The sequence below is a fragment of the Pteropus medius genome, unplaced genomic scaffold (assembly GCF_902729225.1).
Source record: "Pteropus medius unplaced genomic scaffold, Ma_sr-lr_union100, whole genome shotgun sequence".
Taxonomy (NCBI): Eukaryota; Metazoa; Chordata; class Mammalia; order Chiroptera; family Pteropodidae; genus Pteropus; species Pteropus medius.
This window is the reverse complement of record NW_024355205.1, coordinates 31,526,395-31,550,978: the sequence shown is the minus strand read 5'-3', so window position 1 is coordinate 31,550,978 and position 24,584 is coordinate 31,526,395. Positions and strand designations below refer to the sequence as shown.

The window sequence follows — 24,584 nt, the reverse complement described above, 5'->3', positions numbered from 1 at the left end:
AAACTGGCCCTTGTGCCAGTCCTTCCTGCCACCAGTTTTTGTACAGCCCACCAAATAAGAATCGTTTTTACATTATTAAATGGCGGGGGGGGGCGGGAAACAATGTTTTTACGACACATGAAAATTATAAAATTCAAATTGCAGTGTGCAAAAATAGTTTTATTGAAACACACCATGCTTATTCTTTACAATCCTCTGATTGCTTTCTGGTGTTTAGAGCAGAGATAGGAAAACTATTACTGACAGCCTACCGCCTGTTTTCGTAAGTCGTTACTAGACATGGCCACGTACATTTACTTATGTGTTGTCATGGCTATTTTCATGCTCCAACAGCTGAGTTCAGTAGTTGCGACGTAGACTATAGCTCTCAAAGGTGAAAATATTTATCTGGCCCTTTATAGGTCTGTGTTAAATATTTCTTTCACTTCATAATAACTTTAAAATCTGTAAAATCTCAGGATTTAAAAACATTTTAAATTCTGGTGTAGATTTAAAACATTCATTTTTAACAGGCTTCATGATTATTATATCCTCTAAAAGCCCGAAGAATGATTATTCATAAGAGATATTTTTTTAAATCAAATTAAGAGTTAAGTCGCCATTTCATTCCTTAACCTAGCTCTTTAGACCAGTCTGCCTCATTTTTAAAATACCTCCCTAGTCCACATGAGTACAGTTATGAATTCAAATTACAAATTCTAATTTTTCACAAGTGAATCATTAGAATACATGTTTAGAAATTGTGATTTTTAAAGTATATGCATTCTGAGATATGAACTTTGGTTTTCTTTCTGCAGCTTTCTTTTTGAATTCCTGGTTTGCAGACAGCAATGGCAGCCCGAGTACTTGTAATTGGCAATGGAGGAAGAGAACATACACTGGCTTGGAAACTTGCACAGTCTGATCATGTTAAACAGGTGTTGGTTGCCCCAGGAAATGCAGGCACTGCCTGCTCTGAAAAGATTTCAAATGCTGGTAATCATGTTTTTAAGTGGGGAGTGATGGTTAATAAGTATAAATAATAAACTGTCAACTATCTCTGTTCTTTATAAGGTCAGTTACTATTCAGATTTGAATGCTTTTCTTAACCTTAAAATTTATGTGGTAAATTGAATACTTGCCATATATCATAAGTTTAAGGTATACTCAGGTTCAAGTATAGCATTTCCTTATTTTAAATTATTTTAAACTTTATAAAACACATCTATTCAAAAAGTCACAAGTGCCTAATATAGGTTAAAAACATTTTAATGTGTATTTTTGGACATGAAAAGTTGAGCAGTGCTATTAGATGTAAGTTTTGACAAGTCTAACTTCATAATAGATCTCACCCTTTATCCCTTCAACTGGTAAAAATGAAAAAAATTATCAGTTCTTATGCTACGTTAAATTCTTCAGTGGCTTCCCATAGTACTTAGAATAAAACTCAGACTCCTTAATGTTCCTTACAAAACCCTTTGTGATCTGGCCTCTGACTGCCTCTTCAGTCTGATCTTTTATATCTTTTGTTTTTTTTCACTGTGCTCTACCTGTACAGCCCTGCCAACTTTCCAAACAGAGCTGCCTTGGACTTTATACCTGTTCCCACCCCTAGCATGACTGTTTCTTCCTTATTTCAGATTTCAACTTATATGTTACCTCCTCAAAGATGTCTTTCCTGAAGTTTCTAGTAAAACATGTCTACCTCATTTTGTTTGTTTTCAATTATGAACCATTCATTATCTGTATTTATTTTTACTTTTCTATTGTCTGTTTCCTATCTTCATTTCCCCCCCTAGAACATAAGCTTTAGAATGTAAGCTACTTGAGGGCGAGGAATTCAATTGCCTCATTTTGCATTGTGTTCACCATGCCTAGTACCCTATGTGGCTTATTGCATGTAATGGAGAGAAAAACATCACCCAACAAGCCACCAACTGGGAGAATAATAACAAAAATAAGAATACCAAAAATGAGAATAATAACAAGATAAGAAAATATCTGCTTCCCTGGAATCGTAGCTCAGGGGGTGAGATATTTATCTGTTTATTGAAGAGCTGGCACATTTTATCTAGAAGCAATTGATGTCATGCAGCCGCCAGCCCATGAAAATTTCCTGGGATTATCATGAAGCAGCTACCACTTGCAGAGACAAGTTAGGTGTGTCTTCTTCCTCTCGCCAGCCTCTGCTGTGCTGAAGTAGTTGGCTCTGCTCAGGCCAGTTATGTTTGTAGCTACTAACCCACAGTACATGGCACTCCATCCTTATCCCACTCAGGCAGTTCCTGGAGATTGAAAACTATCCTTTCTGCAATTATCCTCTACACATCACCAATAATCATATATGTGCAAAGTAATTGGAAACTTCAGCTAACAGGAATGCTGATGCAGATACAGTGAAGCAGGAGCGCACCTATAGAACCAACCCATGCTTAGTTTATAATTGATCCTACTCTTAGTTACTTAGAACTCCATCAAAGAAAATTTACCTGGCTTGTAGTTTGGAGAAGTGGGCAAGGTCTTAAAATCATTTAGTTTTTAGCTTAAACATCTCTGCACAGAGACTTTTTCTGACTCAACCAGAAATAGCTTCCCAGTTCACCTCATAGCAAATTTGCATAATTTGTTCACAACTGTTATTTTTTTTCCTTATTTCTTTTTTACCCAACATTCCCACCATGGAATATAAGCCTCCTAAATGTAGGACCCCTGTTGGTGTTAAAATCTTAAACCAGTTACTAAAGCCATATCTAGCACATAATGGTTCTCAGTAAATCTTAAAAGAATGATAGTAAAAGACCAGTTTCTAATTATATTCTGTGATACATTTTTGTTGACTATAAGTCAGCACCAGTGACAGGAACACCATAGTCAAGAGGTACTTTATAGCTTTTTGAGAAGCTTACTGGTGTTTTCATCTAACTGGCTACAGTGATAGCAGAGAACTGAGCTTTGTTGGTCATCCTAATGCACTCTGCTCTGACTTACTTATGATGAAACTCACCTGTACCAGTAAAAGAAAACAAGTTAGTAGACATAATAAAGAATAGTATTTAGTTTTCAGTATGACGCTTAGTTAACTTAAAAAAATGAATGTTTTTGTAAGGTGGGTTTGTTTCTTTTTTCTGTTCACAGCCATCTCCATCAGTGATCACAGCGCCCTTGCTCAATTCTGCAAAGATGAGGAAATTGAATTTGTAGTTGTTGGACCAGAGGCACCTCTGGCTGCTGGTAAAGTTCTTTTCTGTTTATTGTTACAGTATATGCAGTGCCAGAAGAGTTTGGAAATCATCTAATCCAGTTCATTTTAGAGATGAGGATTTTTAATGTAATATTATATTGGAAAAAGCTTTCACCCTCTTGAAATTATGGATTCTAGATTTTTGTCTTCAAGCATCAGTAATGTGATGAATGAGAGATCAAAACTGGCCCCACAGAAGTGGCTCAGAGTGGGGAACAAATAATGTGTTTTTATTCTTCTCTATGCTGGTGTCTATTTAATAATTCATATACCTAAATATAACAAATAACTTTTGCTGGATTTGAATCGTGTGTTATTAGCATTTTTGTTCATATGTATAGTCCCCAGCCTTTATGGCACCAGAAACCAATGCTCCTTTGAGACTCTAATGCCCGATGATCTGAAGTGGAGCTGAGGCGGCGATGCTAGTGCTGGTGAGCAGCCACAAATACAGATAAAGCTTCACTCACTCGCCTGCTGCTCACCTAACAGGCCATGGACCAGTACTGCAGAGGCCTTGGCTCACGTGAGGCTGCTTGTTTCCCTCCATAGGAATTGTTGGGAACCTGACATCTGCAGGAGTGCGATGCTTTGGCCCCACAGCAGAAGCGGCTCAGTTAGAGTCCAGCAAAAGATTTGCCAAGGAGTTTATGGATCGACATGGAATCCCAACTGCACAATGGAGAGCTTTCACCAAACCTGAAGAGGCCTGCAGCTTCATTATGAGGTAGATAGAAGACTGACTGTAAAAAGGCACTTGTTTTGTTATGATAGTTAAATATACAGGTCATTTATGTCACAAGTTTATCGTAAGATAAACTTGTGACATAAATGGGGGAAGAAAACTTATTCTATGTCAGTTGCCTTTTTCCAATGTCAAAATAAATGGGGGAAGAAAACTTATTCTATGTCAGTTGCCTTTTTCCAATGTCAAAATAAAACAGGATTCTGCGCATATATAATGTAATCTGTTTTTGCAGAAAGATGAATTTTTTAATATAACCGAATAATTTTGGGGGTAAAAGATACATTTGGTTTTGAGTTATGCACTATTTTTACAGTCAAATTGACAGACACAGTGGCATCTCATAATGTAAAGGACGTTGATTTTTTTTCATAAGTAATCGAAATGAGGAATTAGCACTTGGCCTTCTGCTGCTACTAAACTGTAAATCTTAAAATTAAACATCCTTGTTCTCTATTATATGGAAAATATTGAGCAATTAATGAATGCTGGCAGACGCACGACTTTGCCCTTTTTTGTTTGCACTTCTCCCTGGGACTTGATATGTTTTCCTTTAAGTCGAGTTGATTTCATTCTTTATTCATTCTAAGTCCTACAGAGTTTCTTAAACAATGAATATTATTATTTTCTAGTAGCCAGCTGCCTTGGATCAGTAACAATTATGTTACTTTGGGTAAGTCTCCATTTAGACCTCCAGTGCCACTCAACAAATAAATTACTAACAGCAGTTTCTTATGTGTACTTGGAGAAATGCTCTGTGTATCCATGTTTATATTTTTACACAGCCACATCTTCTACTTGAATGAGAGTACAATTCACTACTTTTTATCTTAGAGATCAATCTATACCCTCACTATACAACTTCTTTCTTCTTCCAATGATTTTGCCAATATGATCTCATAATAATTAAAAAAAGGAAAATTTTATGTGCGATATAACAATATTATATGTGCGGTATAGGGAAAATAATCCTGATAGGAAGTACATCAATGATGTCACTCTGATCATTTAATTTTTCTTTCTGCTTTTCACTTGTCACTATAGTATATCATTACAAAATCTCAAATCACTTCAAATTTTTTAATCATAAGGGTTTATATCGAAGATGATTCTGTCTTCACAGTGCCAGCTTCCCTGCTTTGGTTGTGAAGGCCAGTGGTCTTGCAGCTGGGAAAGGGGTGATTGTTGCAAAGAGCAAAGAAGAGGCCTGCAAAGCTGTACAGGAGATCATGCAGGTAGGTTGATTCCTGTGGAAAAGTTCATAATTTCCTAGTCATAATGGATAAATACTCTTAAGTTTACAAAATGTTCCTCAAGATAAGGAAACATCTAGCAAACACACAAGTAAGTTACTTTTTATAATATGTATTACAGCCTATTTTTTAAGAGTTATTACAGATTTACACTGATGGCTAAACCATGACTATTCTTTGGAAGCAAGTTCTAGCATCCTTTGTTGTTAGCTGCTGAAAGGTAGAAAATCTGGAGACTATAGATCATAAAAATAAATTACCATCCATAAGGACAGAATTATTTGTCCTTTGTGTCCCTTGTCTCAGAGAAGTGAAGCAATGAATTAATATACTTTTATTATCCTTCTTGGTTGTTGTGGGTTTCCCTTCCTTGTAGAAATCTACTTTCACAGACATTATTTAGTATTATATAGATTACTAATATATAATAATTAATATTATATATTAATTAATTATATAATTATTATAGACAAACATATAATGTTATATATAAATAATTATATAATTATTATAGACAAACATATAATTTTAATCAGAAATGATAATTAATGATGATAAAAACATGTTTTTCCGTTAACCTTATTTGAAACTGGAAAGCGTAATCCCTAGGAGGATGTTAGTGATGCTGTCATCTCATTGGTACCACTGCTAGCTCTCTGTCATTGTCAATTTAACTATAGGAAACATTTATACATTCTTTGAGGCTTTCAGAAAAGGAAAGGAAAATTACAATAGTGTATTGATCCATAATACAAATAGTAGAAAATAACAGCCAAGTAAGTAAATATTAAAAGCTTACAATGTACCTTTTTTTTTTTTTTTTCTTTTTTTAATCTACAATAGGATAAAGCTTTTGGAGCAGCTGGAGAAACAGTTATCATTGAAGAACTTCTTGAAGGAGAAGAAGTGTCTGTAAGTGTATTCATCTTTCAGGCTTTTATAGACTATAAGAAGCTATGTTGTCTGACCTATGAGCCCCAAAAAGATTTGGTTTACTCTGGTTGTTTCATCTGAAGGCATAAACCCAGCAGTTAGAAAGAAATTTGTATACATTTAGTATTTGGGATACAAATGAAAACAAATTTTATTCTCTTTTAATCATCCCCAGTGTCTCAGTAAGGAACTTGAATTTATATCACATTATTTAAAAGGGGGAAATGTTGAAATATTTTACTTTAAGAGAAGATTGATTTTTTTACCCCTAACCTTACTCAGAAATTACAGATCCTTCAGAAGTTAAATATACAAGATCTGATTCTTGATGTAGGTAGCTTAGGGTTATTATCTCATTTTACTTAAAAAAAAAATTCCCTTGAGAAGAGTTAAGATACATATAGTTCTCCTTATTAAATAATTTATTTTTACTTTTTGACATTTAAGATAAGTGGACTGTTTTGTTTTCTATACAGTGTCTGTGCTTCACTGATGGAAGGACTGTGGCCCCCATGCCCCCAGCACAGGACCATAAGCGATTGCTGGAAGGAGATCACGGCCCCAACACCGGGGGAATGGGAGCCTATTGCCCAGTACCTCAGGTACTTACCAAAGGCTCAGCTGAAGTTCACTAGTAATTGTTTTGTCTTCTCAAAGAGCTCTTAGACAGTGCTTTTCTGGTTTGTTTGTTTTTTTCCCTTGTAAATGATTTCTGATCAGCAATTTGCTTTTCCTATTAAATGAAAAGTATCTCTCCTAGTCTCTAGAACTAATTTATTCTAAAATGGCTTTGGAGAACTAAGTCAAGTATAGATTGAACCTAAGTCAAGTATAGATTGGTCCCTTCCCTCTATACCCTGTTTTTAACCTGTGGGAGCCAGTTACAGTCTAGAATTTTCTTTCATTCATCTTTGGATATCCAGGACGCAGCACATAAGTGCTCAGTGAATTGAGAACTCAATCAGACCATAGTTTTTTCTTTTAGTCTTTCGACTTGATAATGGGTAGATAAAATATGTTTCCAAACAGGTTCTGGACAGTTTTTATAAGAAATCTGCATTGAATGTATTATAAGTAGATTAGCACCTTAGAAACTCATCCATTCTTTTCAGTGATAATAGTCAGTCTTTTGTGCTAATAATATAGTGCCTTTTATATATATTTTTATTAAAAACCAAATAGGATTTACTTTTTTAATGTTTAAATTTTTTTTTTAATTTTTCAATTACAGTTGACATTCAGTATTATATTAGTTTCAGGTATACAGCTTAGTGGTTTGATATTTATATAACTTTCTATATAAATCCCCCGTAAGTCTGGTACCACCTGACACCATACATAGTTATTAAAATATTGTCTATATTTCCTATACTGTGCTTTACAGCCACGTGACTGTTTGTAACTAAAAATTTGTATTTCTCAATCCCTTCACCTTTTCCATCCAGCCCTCAAGTCCCCTCCCATCTGGTAACCAACAGTTTGTTCTCTATATCTATGAGTTTGTTTTGTTCACTTATTTTGTTTTTAGATTCCACATTAAATGAAATTATATGGTATTTGTCATTCTCTGTCTGACTTATTTCACTTAACATAATACCCTCTAAGCCCATCCATGTTGTCACAAATGGTAAGATTTTGTTCTTTTTCATGGCCGAGTAATATTCTGTTATATATATGTACCACATCTATATTGATGGGCACTTAGACTGCTTCCATTTCTTGGCTTTTTAAAATAATGCTGCAATGAACATAGGGATACACGTAACTTTTCGAATTAGTATCTTAGATTTTTTCAGATACTTGAGACTTTGTAAGTATTACAACTACCATTTGGTAAAAGTGACTGCAATATTAGAACTATCTCTAGATCTAATTTATATGAAGTTTATAATCTCAGATTCTTAAGTTTATAGGCTTATGAAATCTATAGAATATATGAGAAGAATACAAAGGAGCCTCAATAAGAGAGGACTTTTTCATCTTTATTATTATGTTTCAGGAAACTTTTTAGTGAGCTTTAAGCATGTATATTTGAAAATCTATTTGTAAAAGGTGATTTAAGAGTCAAGAAATGGCAGTTGTTGCTGATCAATAAGTCCCAATTTCTGTTTATGGTAATTTTTAACTCCCAGAGATTGTCTTTCTTATTTTATAAGAATAAGACTAAATACCTACTTGATAGGGCCAATGCGAGGATTTAGAAAGTTTATTCAAGTGCTCAGCCCATATCAGGTAGAAAATAAGTGATTGTTTTCCTTGTCCCCTATCATTGTCCCATGTAGTACTACTTACAAGATGATTTTTTCAAATACCAATTATATTTACATATTTCTGTTATGTTCCCCCAGGTTTCTAAGGATTTGTTGCTAAAAATTAAAAATATCATTCTTCAGAGGACAGTGGATGGCATGCAGCAGGAGGGTACGCCATACACAGGTGAGCACATCAGTGTCATTGTGGGCATTATTCACATTATTCATGGGGTAACTTTACACTTTTGATAGAACTTCTCCATTTTCTCTTTTTTCACTACCTATTAATTGACCATTGTAATATTTGTTGTGGCTGTTCCAAAACTTTAAGTATTAGAAATTTATGTTCTAATTTCCATAGTCACAATACAATGTCTTTATTATAGTTTTTTTTGTTTTTTATTTTTTAATGAAGGTGTTCTCTATGCTGGTATAATGCTGACTAAGGATGGCCCAAGAGTTCTGGAGTTTAATTGCCGTTTCGGTGATCCAGAGTGCCAAGTGGGTGATAATTATAGATAAAGTATTATCTCATAGATACCTTGTAGAAGATGTATATTGTTTTAATCTCAGGATTTATCAACTTTGTAATAATTATCTTTGAGAAATATAGTTGATCGTTGAACAACACTTTTTTAAACTATGTGGGTCCACTTATACACTGGTTTTTGTTTTTTCAATAAATTTACAGTCAGCCCTCCATATCCCTGGGTTCTCATCCTTCAATTCAACCAATGGTGAATTGGTGGTTGGGAATCCATGGATTCGGAGGGCCACTGTATACATTGTTCTGTGCCATTTTATGTAAGAGTTTTGAGCATCAGTGGATTTTGGTATTGGCACCTGGAACCAATCCTCGATAGATACCAATGGATGACTGTAGTTTAGTTTTGGGGGAGTCAGAAGTTATACATGGATTTTTGACTGCACGGTGTGTCAGTGCCCCTACCCCCGCATTGTTCATGGGACAACCATTTATGGAAATTTTGCTGGTATTCCCATGAATAAAATGTCTAAGGAAAAACTAAAATTTCTCTTACTTGCCATGTTGATTATGTTTTTCCAGGTCATCCTCCCACTTCTTAAAACTGATCTTTATGAAGTGATTCAGTCTACCTTAGATGGCCTGCTGTGTACCTCTCTGCCTGTTTGGCTTGAAAATCACACTGCTATAACTATTGTCATGGCAAGTAAAGGTTATCCAGGAGACTACACCAAGGGTGTGGAGATAACAGGTGAATATTAGAGAACAAAAGGTTGACTTACCATGTGACAGGTAACTAGTGTCACTGTAGGCCTCCCTCCCATGCCATGCTCTGCTCCTCTTACGGGTATAAAACCAGCAGAAACCTTTCAAGGGGTCTTAACATAATCATGTTCAAATGTCCAAAATTATTATATTTAAAGAACTGCCATCCATTTCCCTTTCTGCACAAGAAAGACTGAAGTGAGCCTGGCCAAGAGCCAGGAACATAATGGATCTTTATGAGAGTTAGAGAACATTAGCTTAAACTACATTAATGAGATAAATGTCGAAGATGTGATCACAAACGGACAGTCCCCACCCCCAGTTTCAACTTGGATTGCAGAATTCAAGCTTTCAAAAGTATAGTCTTCTCTTTTGTTTCTCTTTACAAGAGGTGAGGCATCCAGTTAAATAAAGCTGTTATAAAATGCCAATTAAGTTCCAGTGCAATGAGCCCAACGGCAGACCTAGTTGATCCCTAGCAGGCTATAGCTTGGCCTCCCTCAGTACCCCAGTAATGTGTTTGAATCAAACACCCTATTTACTGCCCAGACGAAAGCCCATTGCTTAGTGAATCTCACACATTGCAACTGGGCAATTAGGAATCAGTTGTCTTTTAAAATGAACAAAGAAAGAGAAAGGATCGAATCAAGATCCCTTGTAATGTTGAAATATCTCTTAAGGTTAAGCTGACAAGTATGATATTCATTTCTGACATAGCAATATTGGATATTACCAATACCAGCGGGTATTTGGGTACCTACAAGTGAATGCTCTTATGTTATAAAAACACAGAGAAGGCATATATTAACACATTATATGTGATGCTAAAAGAAAAACGAAGACAGAAAAAAAAAATGGGGATTTAAGAATTGTTTCTTTAAAAACTAAGAGATTATATCTTTGTATAGACTCTGTTTATCATTTTAGAATTTAGAACATATAGTCTAATAATATTTTAAGTGTAAAATTATAAAGGAGAGATTTAAAAATAATTCAAAAGAAAATGAAGACAGGAATTTTAGACTGAGTCTGAAACCTAATTTAAATCAAATTTGTCTTGAAATTTTACAATTTTATTAGAGGAAAGATTAAGAATATGTTTTACAATGCGATGATCCTATTGGTTATTTAAAAAAGAAAAAGCCACTTGGATAGCTATGATAAAATAGAAATTCCTTTACTCTTAACTAAAATATGTGATCAAAGTCAGGATTATTTGTTGACTTCTAGGTTTTTATCTTTTCATCGGGGAAAAATAACATTTTACTTTTAAATCTCAAACTTTTCAGGGCTTAGCTTTTTTTTCCTCCCTCATTCAGAAACAATAGATCTCACATGAGGTTTATGATAACAAGGTTTTAGAAATACGGTTATCACCCTAGAGCAGAACAGACTCTTCTTAGGAGAAAGAGTCTGTTTACTATTATCTTTCATTAATTCCTTCCCCATAGGGTTCTTGTAAAGATTCATTTAAGTGAAATAAAGATTTTATTAAAAAAAAAAAAAAATCTTTGGGAAATTACAAACCACTTCACAAGTGTAGAATATTGTTATCACAAACAATATGTCAAATATGCTATCTTACAGGGTTTTCTGAGGCTCAGGCTTTGGGACTGGAGGTGTTCCAAGCAGGTACTGCCCTAAAAGATGGCAAAGTGGTGACTAATGGTGGTAGAGTCCTTACAGTAACAGCCATCCAGGAAAATCTCATCTCAGCCCTTAAAGAAGCCAAGAAAGGACTAGCTGCTATAAAGTTTGAGGGAGCCATTTACAGACGGGACATCGGCTATCGTGCCATAGCTTTCCTTCAGCAGCCCAGGTAAATTTCTTACCAAGGTCATTATAACACACTTTCAAAACTGACATGTATACAATGTAGAAAATTCCATCAATCCTATACTAGGCCATTCTATATTCTTTCTCTCCGTGGAACTGATTTTGATTTGCATTTAGCTTGAATCAAAACTAGTTAAAGTATTTAAATGAAAACTTCATGGTAGCCCCTCATATTTGAAAAGTTTAGTAAAATCACAGTGATATTAAGAATTTTTTTTACATTATACAATTTAAATATATACAATCATTTGTCAAAAATTACTCATCAGTAAAGTTGGGGTAAAGGACTTTTATTCCTTGACTTATCATCTGTTTAAATATTACTGTTATACTTACATCTTTAGTTCCTGGTTTTGTCAAAGAATTCAAAATGAAAATATTAGTCGTCTACTTTTGCAACTTAATTGGTCATATACTACAAATTTTGACAGTCTTTTGTCACTGCATTTATATCTATTACTGAAATGTATTTTTGTCCCCTTATTGATTCATATATTGACAGGAACAACTATTCCTTTGTAAAATCAATAAACTATTAATTGCAAGTCTGGGTGTTCTGATTCCTTTAGTATATACTACAGTTATTGTTTGTTGAGTTCATCTATGAAAAATAAGTTTTAGGATAAAATTAATTTTTAGCAACTTGAAGTTGTGCTGCTACTGATAGGCAAATTTTTAAAGTTTAAATATTGGCATTTACTTAGAAAAAAACATTAAAATGCTGTGCTAAAATTTTATTTTTTTATTTTAAAATGACTAGACTTCATTGAAATGACCTATTTCAAGGGCCTGCAATCCTAATACTGGTTGAGTTCTTTAAAGATGAAAGTGAGAGGTCGCCATGCTAGCTGCTACCTTAAAAAAGGTTTTTTAAACCAGTAGCTTTGTTTTCTATCTGAGCATGACCCTGGACTGCTAACTTTATTGGGGTTAACTGCCAGAGCTCTCAGATCTATTTGGCATCTTGTTTCTAATAAAATTTGCATATTTCTTCATGTATCACTGCATCCCACTAGGCCAAAATTCTCATTTTTGTATGGTAAGACTACTGAATTCACAGTGTCTTTCATGAACTTGACCTCTAAATGTACTGCTCCAATGCGTTGGCCCTACATAGAAGGAAATGATGCACTGAATACCATTATCTGTTTTGCTTTTTTCATAGTTTTTTTCAATCTTGTTTCTTACTATCTTCAGTTATAAAGAATCTGTTACATTTCTCTATTGTTGCAATAATTTAGAGTTTTTTTGTAGAGTTCTTACAATCCTAATGTTTACTTTTTTGACTTAGTTTTCTACACTTCTTTCCATAACAAAATTGAACAGAAAAGTTGTGGTAAGATATCAGTATATTTTAACTACCTGTGAGAAATATGGAAAAATTTAGAGAAGTAGTTCTCAATAGTGATGATACAAACAAATTAACTGGGGAAGTTGTTTAAACACATTTCAATTTCCAAGTCCAGCCCCAGACCAGTTATATCAAAATCTATGGAGGCGGCCCAACACATTCAGGGATATGAAAATCACTAGCAATGTATCCTGCTTTAAGTAAAATTTTAAGGTTAAAACAATTTTCCCTGATATTTAGGTGATGTCCTATTTTTTGTTTGTTTGTTTGTATTTAATTCTTTAGGGGCCTGACTTATAAGGAATCTGGGGTAGACATTGCAGCTGGAAATATGCTGGTCAGGAAAATTAAACATTTAGCAAAAGCCACCTCTAGACCAGGTGAGTCAGATCCTATCCTTTGCTAGTTCATTAACTGACAAACGTGAATTGATTTGGGCTTTATAGTTTACAAAGGAAAATGTTCCAAATTAATGTCAGTCATGCCCTATTTTAGCCAAACCCACAGTCTTCTGCATTCTTATCTCTATTATTAAGAAAAGCATTTATTTGTTAAATTCAAAAGAATATGTCTGTCTCTTTAATATTTAATTACTTTCATGATCAGTGGTTTAAGCATGTGGTACTCTCTCTTCCATTCTCTGAAAAGGCATCTTTGGAAGAAATATTTTGTATACTCATGTTTATCTGATCTGTTGGTATGCAGAAAATAATTAATTTCCTCTCCAACAGGCTGTGATGTTGATCTTGGAGGTTTTGCTGGTCTTTTTGATTTGAAAGCAGCTGGTTTCAAAGATCCTCTTTTGGCCTGTGGAACAGATGGTGTTGGAACAAAACTGAAGGTAATAAGACACCTTTGTGAATAAAGGCCTTTTGTGAAAGATAAGAGAGAATTTACTGTATATCAAATATATATTTTCCCCCTTTTGACATATAAGCGCTAAAGAGAACCATACGAAATAACCATATGATATGACTAAAATATCTACATGTTTCTAAAAATGCAGTATTATTGAGGCTATATCTGGATGGAAGGGTTATTTTAGAGGATAAAAGAGGATACTTTTGGACCAAGTGGCTTATCAGAATTTAGTGTTCTTTTGTCTTGAGGTGTTCATAGCAGCCAGCCAAAAGCCCATATTCGTTAGCCTCCACTAATAAATTGATCTAATTTGGGATTTAATTTCATGTGGACATTTTATGTTTCTCTTCTGTAGATTGCCCAGCAGTGCAATAAACATGATACCATTGGTCAGGATTTGGTTGCAATGTGTGTAAATGATATTCTGGCACAAGGAGCAGAGCCCCTCTTCTTCCTTGATTACTTTGCCTGTGGAAAACTTGACCTCGATACAACTGAAGCAGTTGTTGCTGGAATTGCTAAAGCCTGTGGAAAAGCTGGATGTGCTCTCCTTGGTACTGATTGCATGTCTTTTTTACTGTGTTTTAGCCCTATGTGCAGCTAACAAGAAACTATATCACAAGAAAATAGAGATAACACTACTTGAAGACCCTGGTATCCTCAAACCCCTCAAGGGTTTGTTCCCCAGACTCATAGTCCTATACTGTCAGCCAGGCCTTATCTTTCTTCCCCATCTTTAGCCACCATTTCTTCTCCATCTTTAGCTACAGAAATGGTGGCTAAAGATGGGGCCACTTTCTCAGTGGCCTCATGGACAGACAGGGTAGGGTTTATTACCTCCTTACTGCCCCTACAGCAGAAGCAGATGAGTTCTTGGCATTCTAAATCTTTATTTTCCCATAAAAGTGACACTAAAAATGTCACTTTATAGAAAACATTGCTTCAATATATAAGAAATTTGAGCAAAATGAATTTGTAGGTTGACCAGGGACCAATACTACCTCTTTTATATTACTGTTTCTGTGGACAAGTCTGTTCCAGTGGCCCTTTCAGCCATTTTTTAGAACATTTTCTAATTTGGAGTCTACCTACCTAAACTCTTTGTACAAATATTATTGTAAAGTCAACTGTAGTGGACTTTTTAGATAAGGCATTTGGAGTTAGGCAGGCTGATTAAATCACTACTGTAAGCCTGTACCATCATCTGGAACACAGTGATTGTGAAGATCAAACATAGGTAAAAGTACAAAAATGATGTAATATTCTGCTGAGTATTCACCCTGTGAAAGTAATGACGTTTGGAGGCTACACTCACCCTTTGTCAAATTTAGTGCTATCTCCCCTGAAATTATGGTTAAAAGTTCTCTTAGGCAGCTAGTAGAGTACATTTTATTGATGTTTGCACGATATAGCCACATGTTTAATTGTAGCTGGTGTCACTACAGGTTTATAAATATGATTTCTTAGCTCTTGTTCTGTCTTTCTGCCAGGTGGCGAAACAGCAGAAATGCCTGACATGTATACTCCAGGAGAGTATGACCTAGCCGGTTTTGCCGTCGGTGCCATGGAGCGGCATCAGAAACTCCCTCATCTGGAAAGAATCGCCGAAGGGGATGTTGTCATTGGAATAGCTTCATCTGGTCTTCACAGCAATGGGTTTAGCCTCGTGAGGAAAATTGTAGCGAAATCTTCCCTTCAGTACTCCTCTCCAGCACCCGATGGCTGTGGTGACCAGACATTAGGTAAATGCACTCACTTTTTAAACTCTCCCGCTTGAAAATGTCTGAGCAGCTACTTCGTGGGGTTAGTCTCTAGTTACTTAGAGTTAAAGTGGAATAAATTACATTATCCTGTGGTTTTTGTTCTTTGGACATTATTATAGAACTGGTGTGTCTGTATAGGGTCACAGTCATTCTCTGCTTCAGTTTTGTTGTTTTTATATGCTTCAGTTTTATGTTCATAGGCTAAGTTTTTGTCTTTATTTCTCCAATATACAGGAGACTTGCTTCTAACTCCAACCAGAATCTACAGCCATTCACTCTTACCTGTATTACGTTCAGGACACGTCAAGGCCTTTGCCCACATTACTGGTGGAGGATTGCTAGAAAACATCCCCAGAGTCCTCCCTCAGAAATTTGCGGTGGATTTAGGTAAGCTCGCTAAAAGGAAATTTTGCTCAGAAAACCGTTAGGAGAAAAAATACATTAGGGGGCAAAACAATATGGGTAGTGAATGCATATATGATACATGGAAAAGCCTCATCATTGGGGTTTCTTGGGGAAAAAATAGGGCTGACCCTTTTCGACCTCTTTTTGCTTTATTAGCCATGTTTATAAGGCATAAAATCTTTTTGATATAATTGACTTACATAAGATTAAGTGCTGTAATCAGATCCTCTGAGGGTTTTGGTAATCTCAAGCTCTATCAAGATAGAACCAGGAACATGCCAGAAAGGGAAGAGGTAGCTATTAATAGTCCATTGCAGGAGATGAAGAGGATTCAAACCAAGACATAGAAAGGGAAACATATTTGAGAATCATTTTGTGCTTAGAGAAAAAAGTCTCAAGGTTCTAGAGAAGCAGGTGAGTGTATGGTAACATCTGTAACACAGGAGGAAGAGTAGATTTGGAGTAGGAAGTGGGAATACCATTTTTTAAATCTTCAGTGTGCTTATTACATGGAGTCTGTGTGCTTATTACATGGAGAAGTTGAAATCGGGTTGAAAAGTTGAGTGCTCATCTGCACAAAGCAGTAGTTCTAGCCAAGGGAAAGGAAGAGGCCAAAAGGTCGTTCCTCAGTGTTCTGTCCACCTTGGTAGGTGGTAGGTTGGCAGAGATAGAATTACCAAAAAAGAACAGTCAGAGCAGGAATTAAAACCATGTAAAAGTATTAACTCCAAGCAACGATTTGTACATGTCACTGGTCAGCAGTGTCAAGTGCACCATAGATCTAGGAGGAAGACCAAAAATAGAACACTATATTTTAGAAGTGGGTCAAAAAGCAGCTTGGTAAAGGTAGATAGTACCCACCAGATTATCGTGGGAGTAATGGGTGGCAGAGATAAAGAGACAGCGAATGGAGATTGCTGCTTAAGAAATGTATCGGTAAAAGGAAAAGGGAGATAATAACTCATGTTCATGGCAAAGTGAAGGACAGGCAGGCTTTGCTCTCCCCGTTTTTATGGGGTAAAGAGACAAAGGCAGAGAAACTGTTCCAATAATCATAGCCAACTAATAGACACTGGATTGAGGGAGTAGAAATTGAAATTCACATAAAATTACGTATTTTCCGTGAAGTTAGATGGCCTTAGTGAGATGAGCAGATCTCAAGTGCAGGCTTGAGGAGAGGAATGAAAACCCAGTCAAGGTCAGAAACTAGAATGAGACAGCAAGCATTTCTGAAGGTGAAGTTGAATCTGGTTGTGTAATTTTTCTCCCAAAGTAAGTGCTTGTATACCCTTGAAATAAGAACAGAAAAAAATTAATTGGGTTGATTCAGTTGGGCCAGGCAGGTAGAAGAGTCAGTCATGGGGCGAAGTAGCTGTGGATGAGAATCCGAAGAATCAGAAATAGGTTGTTTTAAAAGTGAGGAAACAGGCCAGGTAAGCTGGCATTGTGGTCAAATAGGATTGTAGCCTCTCCTGGGAAGCTGAAGAGACAGGCTGAATGGGAAACCCTTCATTAGCATAATGCTGAGCTGAAGGGTATGTAGGATTAAATTAGTGGTTAAAGACGTTCCTGGGATAGAAATGCTTTCCATAGAGCATAAACAAAACCTTAAGGAAGTATTCATCCTCGTCTTTAAATTGTTAAAAACTGGCACGTTGGTGAATGGGGAATGGTGCAGGGCTAATTTGTGCATTTGCCAGTTTCTGTGGTGTGAATACTGCCATCCTGGCCAGTTTTTAAATGGCTGTATGTAAAGGCCTCTACAAGCTGGCTCTACCACACAACTGGTTAAAAATCAGAAAATCGAGAGTTGACACAGCCATATTCCTAAGAGCCATATGTTTTGAGTTACACAAATGTCTGTATCCCATTAAAAAGGAAATTTAGTCCCTGGTGTCAGCCTCGGATGTTTCTTCTAGGAATCATACTTTGGCAACAGATTTAAAAAAGGAATTCTCTCAGCATTAAAGTTACAACTTGTGTTACTCATGACATACTTGATCATTTGTAGAAACTAGGCTCAGTCTTTATTCTATAAATAAATACTTTGTAAATCTTTTTTCTAAAATGAGATCATAGTTTGGTAATCTGCTACTTATGCTGCCATTTATATATCACTAACATCTTCCTATCCTAATGACATCATTTTTATGAAGAATATTCCATTTTTATGGATATATCACTATTTGGTTTTATGTTGCTGTTGACTTTTGGTTACTGATAGAAAAGTAAACATCATAGTAGCTAAATCTTTTGAGTTCAGCTCTTAAGAAGGGACATTTACCAGCTAGTAGAAATGGAATTAAATCTCATAGGGGAAAAGATTCATAAAAGATTCATGTGGTGCCTCTTAAAAATTATATCAACTCAGTCTTTGGCCATACCACCCTGAAAAAGCCCAATCTTGTCTGATCTCGGAAGCTAAGCAGGGTCGGGCCTGGTTAGTACTTGGATGGGAGACCACGTAGGAAGACCAGGTGCTGTAAGTGTAAAAAATAAAAAATAAGGGATTGAAAACTAACAAGGCCTTTGCAATCTATGAGATCAACCAACGGTTGTCTCACCTAAAAAAAAAATTATATCCACTCTAGAGCTTTAAAGATCTAATTATCCTGCATATATACCAAATAAATAAGGGGAACGGATAGTCAACTTTATTATGTAACAGAAAGCTAAGTTCACAGTGGTTTCCCTTTCATAGGAGCATCATAAATAAATAATATTTAACTAGAACAGTTTTTGTAAATCAGATCCCATAACTGTAGATTCCAAGGAACTATCCAAATTCTTTTATTATTCAAGAATTGTATATTTGTATGTCTTCACCTAAAATTTTTTATTAAAGATTTTTGTTGTATTATTTGTAATAATAGAGGATATAGTCTTAAAACAGACCTAAATCTAAATTTTTTCAAATAAACACAGAAAGACATTGATCTTAAACCTTTTGCATAACATGACTTTAATAGTGTATGCATTTCTGTTAAATCTATATGTAAGCCACCTGGTTTTGCATCATACTTAGGGTGCATTTTCGGTCATTGCTAAGACATAGCTAAACATTCACAAAACGATAGTATACCAACCTTTCCTGGAATTCAGCTATTAGTACACCTCATCATTCGGGGCTTTCTAACAATCTAATAGTTAATGCAGCACAAAACCTCGCTCAATTGTGAACACCAGCCAAATGTGTCAACAAAAATGTTCCTATTGTCTAAGGTACAAATGGATCCCCAAAAAACCTTCTAAAAGGACAGTTTATAGTTTCACCTCATATAAAATAGCAGTGTTGGTTGTGGATTCCATAGCTTCGTGTGTGTGCACACCTTTATACTTGCTGCAAGATAATAGGTTAATCAGACAGCTCTTGCCTGTTTTCAGATGCCCAGACCTGGAGGATCCCCAGGATCTTCTCGTGGTTACAGCAGGAAGGACAGCTGTCTGAAGAAGAGATGGCCAGAACATTTAACTGTGGGGTTGGGGCTGCCCTCGTGGTATCAAAGGACGTGACAAAGCAGATTCTGAAGGATATTCAGCAGCACCAGGAAGAAGCTTGGGTGATTGGCAGGGTGGTGGCATGCCCTGAAGGTAATCGCTCTTTATTTAGTTGCTCTTAGGTATATAATCTTAAATATAAATGTGTCCTGTCTCTCGGGCTCTATGTCCACCTTTTATTTCGGCTATTGCTATGTCACCTGTCTTTTACACAGCCGTAACATGATAACACCCATGCCGGTGACACCACATAGCTCTTCATTTCTGCCTCAGGGCTCTGACATCTCTCTATAGTAGCCACATATGCACAACTACACCCCATAAGACAAGCCCCAACCCTAATGAGGTGAGAGCAAGTGAATAAATACTCACTTCAGGGACAGAAAGGATCAATTCTGAGACACAGTCTGCATGGCCTCTTTGAGGGTCCCAATGGAATCGAGCCCCAGTAGCCCACAGTGGTGACCAGTTTAATAACACACTCTTACATTGGCTGTCCTATATCACTCCTCCCAGATCCTCGCTGTGGTTCCCTGGGATCACATCCCAAGTAATCTCCCCGTGCAAGACCTCGTCTCATTTCTCTTCTGTGGTTCAGCTCAATCACACACTTACCCTTGAGGCCAGACACTCAGAGCACTATCGTGAATGGAAGATTTGGAGGGATGGGGACAGAACACTAGCAGGAAGTAATATATCCATTGTAGGCTTAGATACAGTGATGTGCTATTTCACTTTTAATTGAAGTAAGTGATACATTCACCTTAAGAAAGTCTTTATGAATGAGCAATATTAGGTAATGTAAACGTATTATTTGTTTTAGTCGTTACATGTTTTAATTTAAGAATAAAATACAGTATTACAAAGTTTTCATAAAATACTTCATTATTACTGTTAATTCATAGTTTTTTATTTACTGGGTATGTTTGAAATGCAGGTTCTCCTCGTGTGAAAGTCAGGCACCTAATCGAAGCCATGCAGATAAATGGATCAGTATTGGAGAATGGCACCCTGAAAAGCCATTTCACTGCCCAACCAAAAAAGGCAAGAGTGGCTGTCTTAATATCTGGAACAGGTGAGATGTGGCTTCCTCTTTACTATATAGCACTGTAGAAATGCTCTTCCTTCCTCCAAACCCCATCCCCTCCTCTGTCTCCACCAAAATAGAAAAGCTCCTCCAGATTGTCAGAACGCTAAGCAGAGTAAGGAAGGGGGATCACTGAAGAGTGTTATCTTTTCTGCATCCTCAGTCTTTCTGCCTTTTTCAGGCATTTGAGACAGTTCAAGTGCATGTCAGATTATTTCTTTAAGGTACATTCCCGGAATTGTAATTGCTTTACAAGTCCATTTTAAGATTTCAGTATACTTTAGGCCCAGGTTGATGGTAAAACAAAGAAACTATTGTAAAGACCGTAATAGTTTATTCTTCTTTAGAAGATGTGTTTTTCTTGCTTAATTAAGCAGTGTATCCCTCATCAATCAGTTTTAAAATCATGTTATACTATTCACATTGCTGTGCTAAATCATAAGATACTTTTTTAAAAAATAGATATTATATTGCAAAAGCAATTACATATCCTAAAACCAGGAATGCCTATGTTTTCATAAGCTATTAATCCATTATCCCAAGAAAGGCAGTTTAAACTGCCTTTCAAAAGCCTCACATTTTGCCAATCTTTTCTAAAACATCCAGAAATTTTGACCATTCCCTATTCACAGTGGCACATATCTTTTTTTAAGAAAGTGAGCTTACTTGCATTTTTCTTTTTTCAGGATCCAACCTCCAAGCTCTGATAGACAGCACTCGGGAGCCGAGCAGCTGTGCACACATTGTCGTCGTCGTCTCCAACAAAGCGGCGGTGGCTGGCTTAGATAAAGCAGCGAGAGCTGGAATTCCTACCAGAGTCAGTTACTTTGAGAAGCATCTCTCCTTCAGGCTGTATTAAATTCATAATCCGCCCCCACCCCACCCCCACCCCCGACCTGGGTGTGTAGGGCACTTGTTCTTTGGATTTCTGTATTTAGGGTGGGTGCTAGACTTGCCTTTCTGCTTCATCCTGTCTGTTCCTTTACCCTTTATATCGGTATGTTTTCAAAAGGAAGTGAAGTGTGTTCTGTGTAAAAGTTGAGTTTTAAATTTTTTTTGATAATTCATTGAAAAAGTTGATGTTTCTCTTTTTCTATTACAGGTAATTAATCATAACTTATATAAAAGTCGTGTAGAATTTGACACTGCAATTGACCAAGTCCTTGAAGAGTTCTCCACAGACATAGTCTGTCTCGCAGGATTCATGAGAATTTTATCCGGCCCCTTTGTCAGAAAATGGAATGGTAAGCAAAAATTGTTTGATACCATATTGAGAAAGAGACTGAAAATGGGCTACAGGGTGGTTAACTGGCCAGACAATCCCAGTCATGAAATAGTTACATGACATTTTGTACTATGGCACAGGCCATAATTTAATTTCCTTTGCTTTAGCCCAAAGGATGGCCCACTGAAGACTTACTATCCTGCTCTCTTTATCAGTTTTCTTTGGCCTGCTGCAATTAGTCACTTTTTCTAATGTAGCTTAGGTTTGCTTCACATTACTACATAGATAGTAATTCATCTTCTGAGTAAATACTTGAAAGAGACTTTTCTACTTGTTGAGAAGCAAGAGAAAATGATTCCCTATTTCCCAGAATGAAGAGTCATCCTCTCCTGAGGAAGTGCAGGCCATTGCCAGAAGATGGCAAGGATGGCGTTGATTGCAGAAAAGAAAACGTCTCATGTTGTTTGTTGCCTTCTTCCACAAAAGTGTTGGCTGCGTCTTAGTTTTCTTGTGCGCACATTTGGGCAATAAATGCATTTTCTCTCCGAAGAGTTTTCCTAAGAGAATATAGATAGGGTGCTTGCATAATATAAAACAGACAATGCCTTTGGTGACATGGGGCACACAGTTAACTAATCCAGCAACCATTTGGTTGGTAAAAGTCAAGCACTTAGACACTAGTGAGAACCTTCTGTGTCTGTCTAATAGTCTGTGCTGGCAACAAGCTGAATGTTCTTCAGGAGCTCTGTATCCAGATTAGATACCCTCTCCCCACCCCCATCCAACTTTTGGTTACTGCAGGCTCCTACGCAGAGCCCTTGGTGTGTCTGCAGCTGTGCAAGGCAGGAACTTGCTACCCCCAGGAACTCCTTGGATGAAAACCTGTATTTCCCTTTACCTCATTTCTGCCTTTGACGAATAAAAACACCCATCCCAGAGAAATCCTACTCCTGTTGACTTCTGTTTCCTTTAAGAGAATACATAGGACATTTTAATTCTGACCACTATGCTTTTAATTTTCAGGGAAAATGCTCAACATCCACCCTTCCTTGCTCCCTTCTTTTAAGGGTTCAAATGCCCACGAGCAAGCCCTGGGTGCCGGTGTCAAAGTAACTGGGTGCACGGTGCACTTTGTAGCTGTGAGTATGTCTCTTTCTACCAAAATATTATTAGTGTGTAAAAGTAAATTGTACTGGCTAGAAAGTAATGTTCAAAACTTTGCTTCCTTTTTCAGGAAGAAGTAGATGCTGGACAAATTATTTTGCAAGAAGCTGTTCCTGTGAAGAGGGGTGACACTGTTGCAACTCTCTCTGAAAGAGTGAAATCAGCAGAGCATAAAATATTTCCCGCAGCCCTCCAGCTGGTGGCCAGTGGAACTGTGTGGCTTGGAGAAAATGGCAAACTCTGTTGGGTTAAGGAGAAATGAAGCTGCCTAATTCAGGAATGGAGCCAGTTTTGAAAGAAGTCTAGCTGTTTACATGGTGGCTTTTTTATCATAGACTCGTCCCAAAATAATGGCTGAAAAAGAGGACCTCACCCTTATTTCTTTGGCTGTTTTTTACATGAACAAAAATTCATTCCAAGCAAGACTGGTGCAGCATATCTAAGATATATATCTGCTTCATTGGTCTTCCAGGTTTTACCTGTTTACGACCTTGTTCAGAATCAAGCTAGTCATTCAGAACACCTTTCATTTTCAGCCAGATACTAAAATTCTTAGTCTTTCTTTTTCTGACCAATATTTTTTTTTAGTTATATGTTTTCTAATCTTTGAAGAGTTAACCAACAAGTCTAATAATAAATTAATCTCTCTCTGTTGTTTTGAAGTGAGACTTCTCTTATTATCCTGATCATAATTTAGTGTCATAAAATTTCTGGGTAGCTCCCATTTCTGAGGGGTTGTATCTTTTCCTTTAAAATATCATTAAACATCCCTCTAATAATTGACAGTTTCTGTAATACCAAGATTTTAGCTGCATAGTTACTCTATGGATTATGTACATCCATACTTTTATGAATCAGTGGAGGGCTAAAGGGAGAGTTTTGGTGGCCTCTAGATTCAAACATAAGACTTGAAGCAGGTTACTCATCTACTCTGTCTCCCCATCTGCTAAAGTAGGCAAATGTCTACCACATGATTGTTTTGATAATTAAATTTAGTGCATGTAAAATGCTTAGGACAAGTAGGTGCTCAGAGGTTGGTGTTTATTTCAAAATTCCAGTTATAAAAGCTATTGTAAATCATTATCTTTTCAACAGGTACATCGTAAGCATAAACTTGAGAATGGTGATAAATGGAATATTGGAAGTCTGGTAGGTACTGTGAGGGCAAGTGGAGGGCAGTCTACCCAGACTAGTGAAGAGTATAATGGCATTGCATGTATTTCCCATTCTAGCCAATCTTTTCCAATCTGGATGTGCAATTCTGGAACTAGGAGGTCCAGGTTGACAGCACATGTGCATAGCTCCAACCTTGGACACCTGGAGTATCACATTTCTACTAGAGTAGCTACTCAGCCAGAAGCAGCCAGCCATCCTTAGACTGCCAAGCAGCCTTCCAGGTGGTGTGGCCTAAGAGCTCTGCCTGGCCTGCAGGGTGATGCCTTATGAGAAGGGTACCTGGAGGCCCTGTTCAGATCATCCACTGGAGTTTAAACTCAGCAACAAAGGACTCTTACAGCAGTCATATATGGAAGGTAGTAAACGCTAGCCATAAGACAGGAGTAGAGGATCAAGAGAGGCATCCTTTGCCAACAGACCCTAATCACTGCCTCTGGTACTGGTAGGTTTCCTAAGCCTGGGCAGCTGGCTCATGACATTATTTTTCCTCACATTGTCTGTAGTCAGCAACTGCCATCAAGTAAATGAGAAATTCAGGTGCATCATTTCACATAGGTTTTGCTATA

At 36.7% G+C, this 24,584-nt stretch overlaps 1 protein-coding gene and 1 pseudogene across 4 annotated transcripts in view; both read left to right on the top strand.

The window, feature by feature from the left end:
* Nucleotides 1-23,625, top strand: part of GART (phosphoribosylglycinamide formyltransferase, phosphoribosylglycinamide synthetase, phosphoribosylaminoimidazole synthetase) — a 26,611-nt gene extending 2,986 nt beyond the window's left edge. For 2 of the 4 annotated variants that reach the window (XM_039857567.1, XM_039857565.1), the window contains exons 2-22: nt 788-975; nt 3,115-3,210; nt 3,773-3,947; nt 5,089-5,200; nt 6,062-6,130; nt 6,628-6,753; nt 8,500-8,587; nt 8,819-8,904; nt 9,470-9,638; nt 11,240-11,471; nt 13,125-13,219; nt 13,571-13,680; nt 14,056-14,254; nt 15,191-15,442; nt 15,698-15,850; nt 19,253-19,459; nt 20,304-20,441; nt 21,140-21,270; nt 21,556-21,697; nt 22,702-22,817; nt 22,913-23,625. In XM_039857567.1, the coding sequence (XP_039713501.1) occupies nt 831-975; nt 3,115-3,210; nt 3,773-3,947; nt 5,089-5,200; nt 6,062-6,130; nt 6,628-6,753; nt 8,500-8,587; nt 8,819-8,904; nt 9,470-9,638; nt 11,240-11,471; nt 13,125-13,219; nt 13,571-13,680; nt 14,056-14,254; nt 15,191-15,442; nt 15,698-15,850; nt 19,253-19,459; nt 20,304-20,441; nt 21,140-21,270; nt 21,556-21,697; nt 22,702-22,817; nt 22,913-23,104 (3,033 nt within the window). In that variant the 5' untranslated portion in view covers nt 788-830 and the 3' untranslated portion in view covers nt 23,105-23,625. Of the gene's footprint in view, nt 1-787; nt 976-3,114; nt 3,211-3,772; nt 3,948-5,088; nt 5,201-6,061; nt 6,131-6,627; nt 6,754-8,499; nt 8,588-8,818; nt 8,905-9,469; nt 9,639-11,239; nt 11,476-13,124; nt 13,220-13,570; nt 13,681-14,055; nt 14,255-15,190; nt 15,443-15,697; nt 15,851-19,252; nt 19,460-20,303; nt 20,442-21,139; nt 21,271-21,555; nt 21,698-22,701; nt 22,818-22,912 lie in introns of those variants that run through there. The other 2 variants (XM_039857566.1, XM_039857568.1) reach the window with 2 other exon arrangements.
* Nucleotides 18,239-18,357, top strand: LOC120598996 (uncharacterized; annotated as a pseudogene).
* Nucleotides 23,626-24,584: the final 959 nt, after the last annotated feature.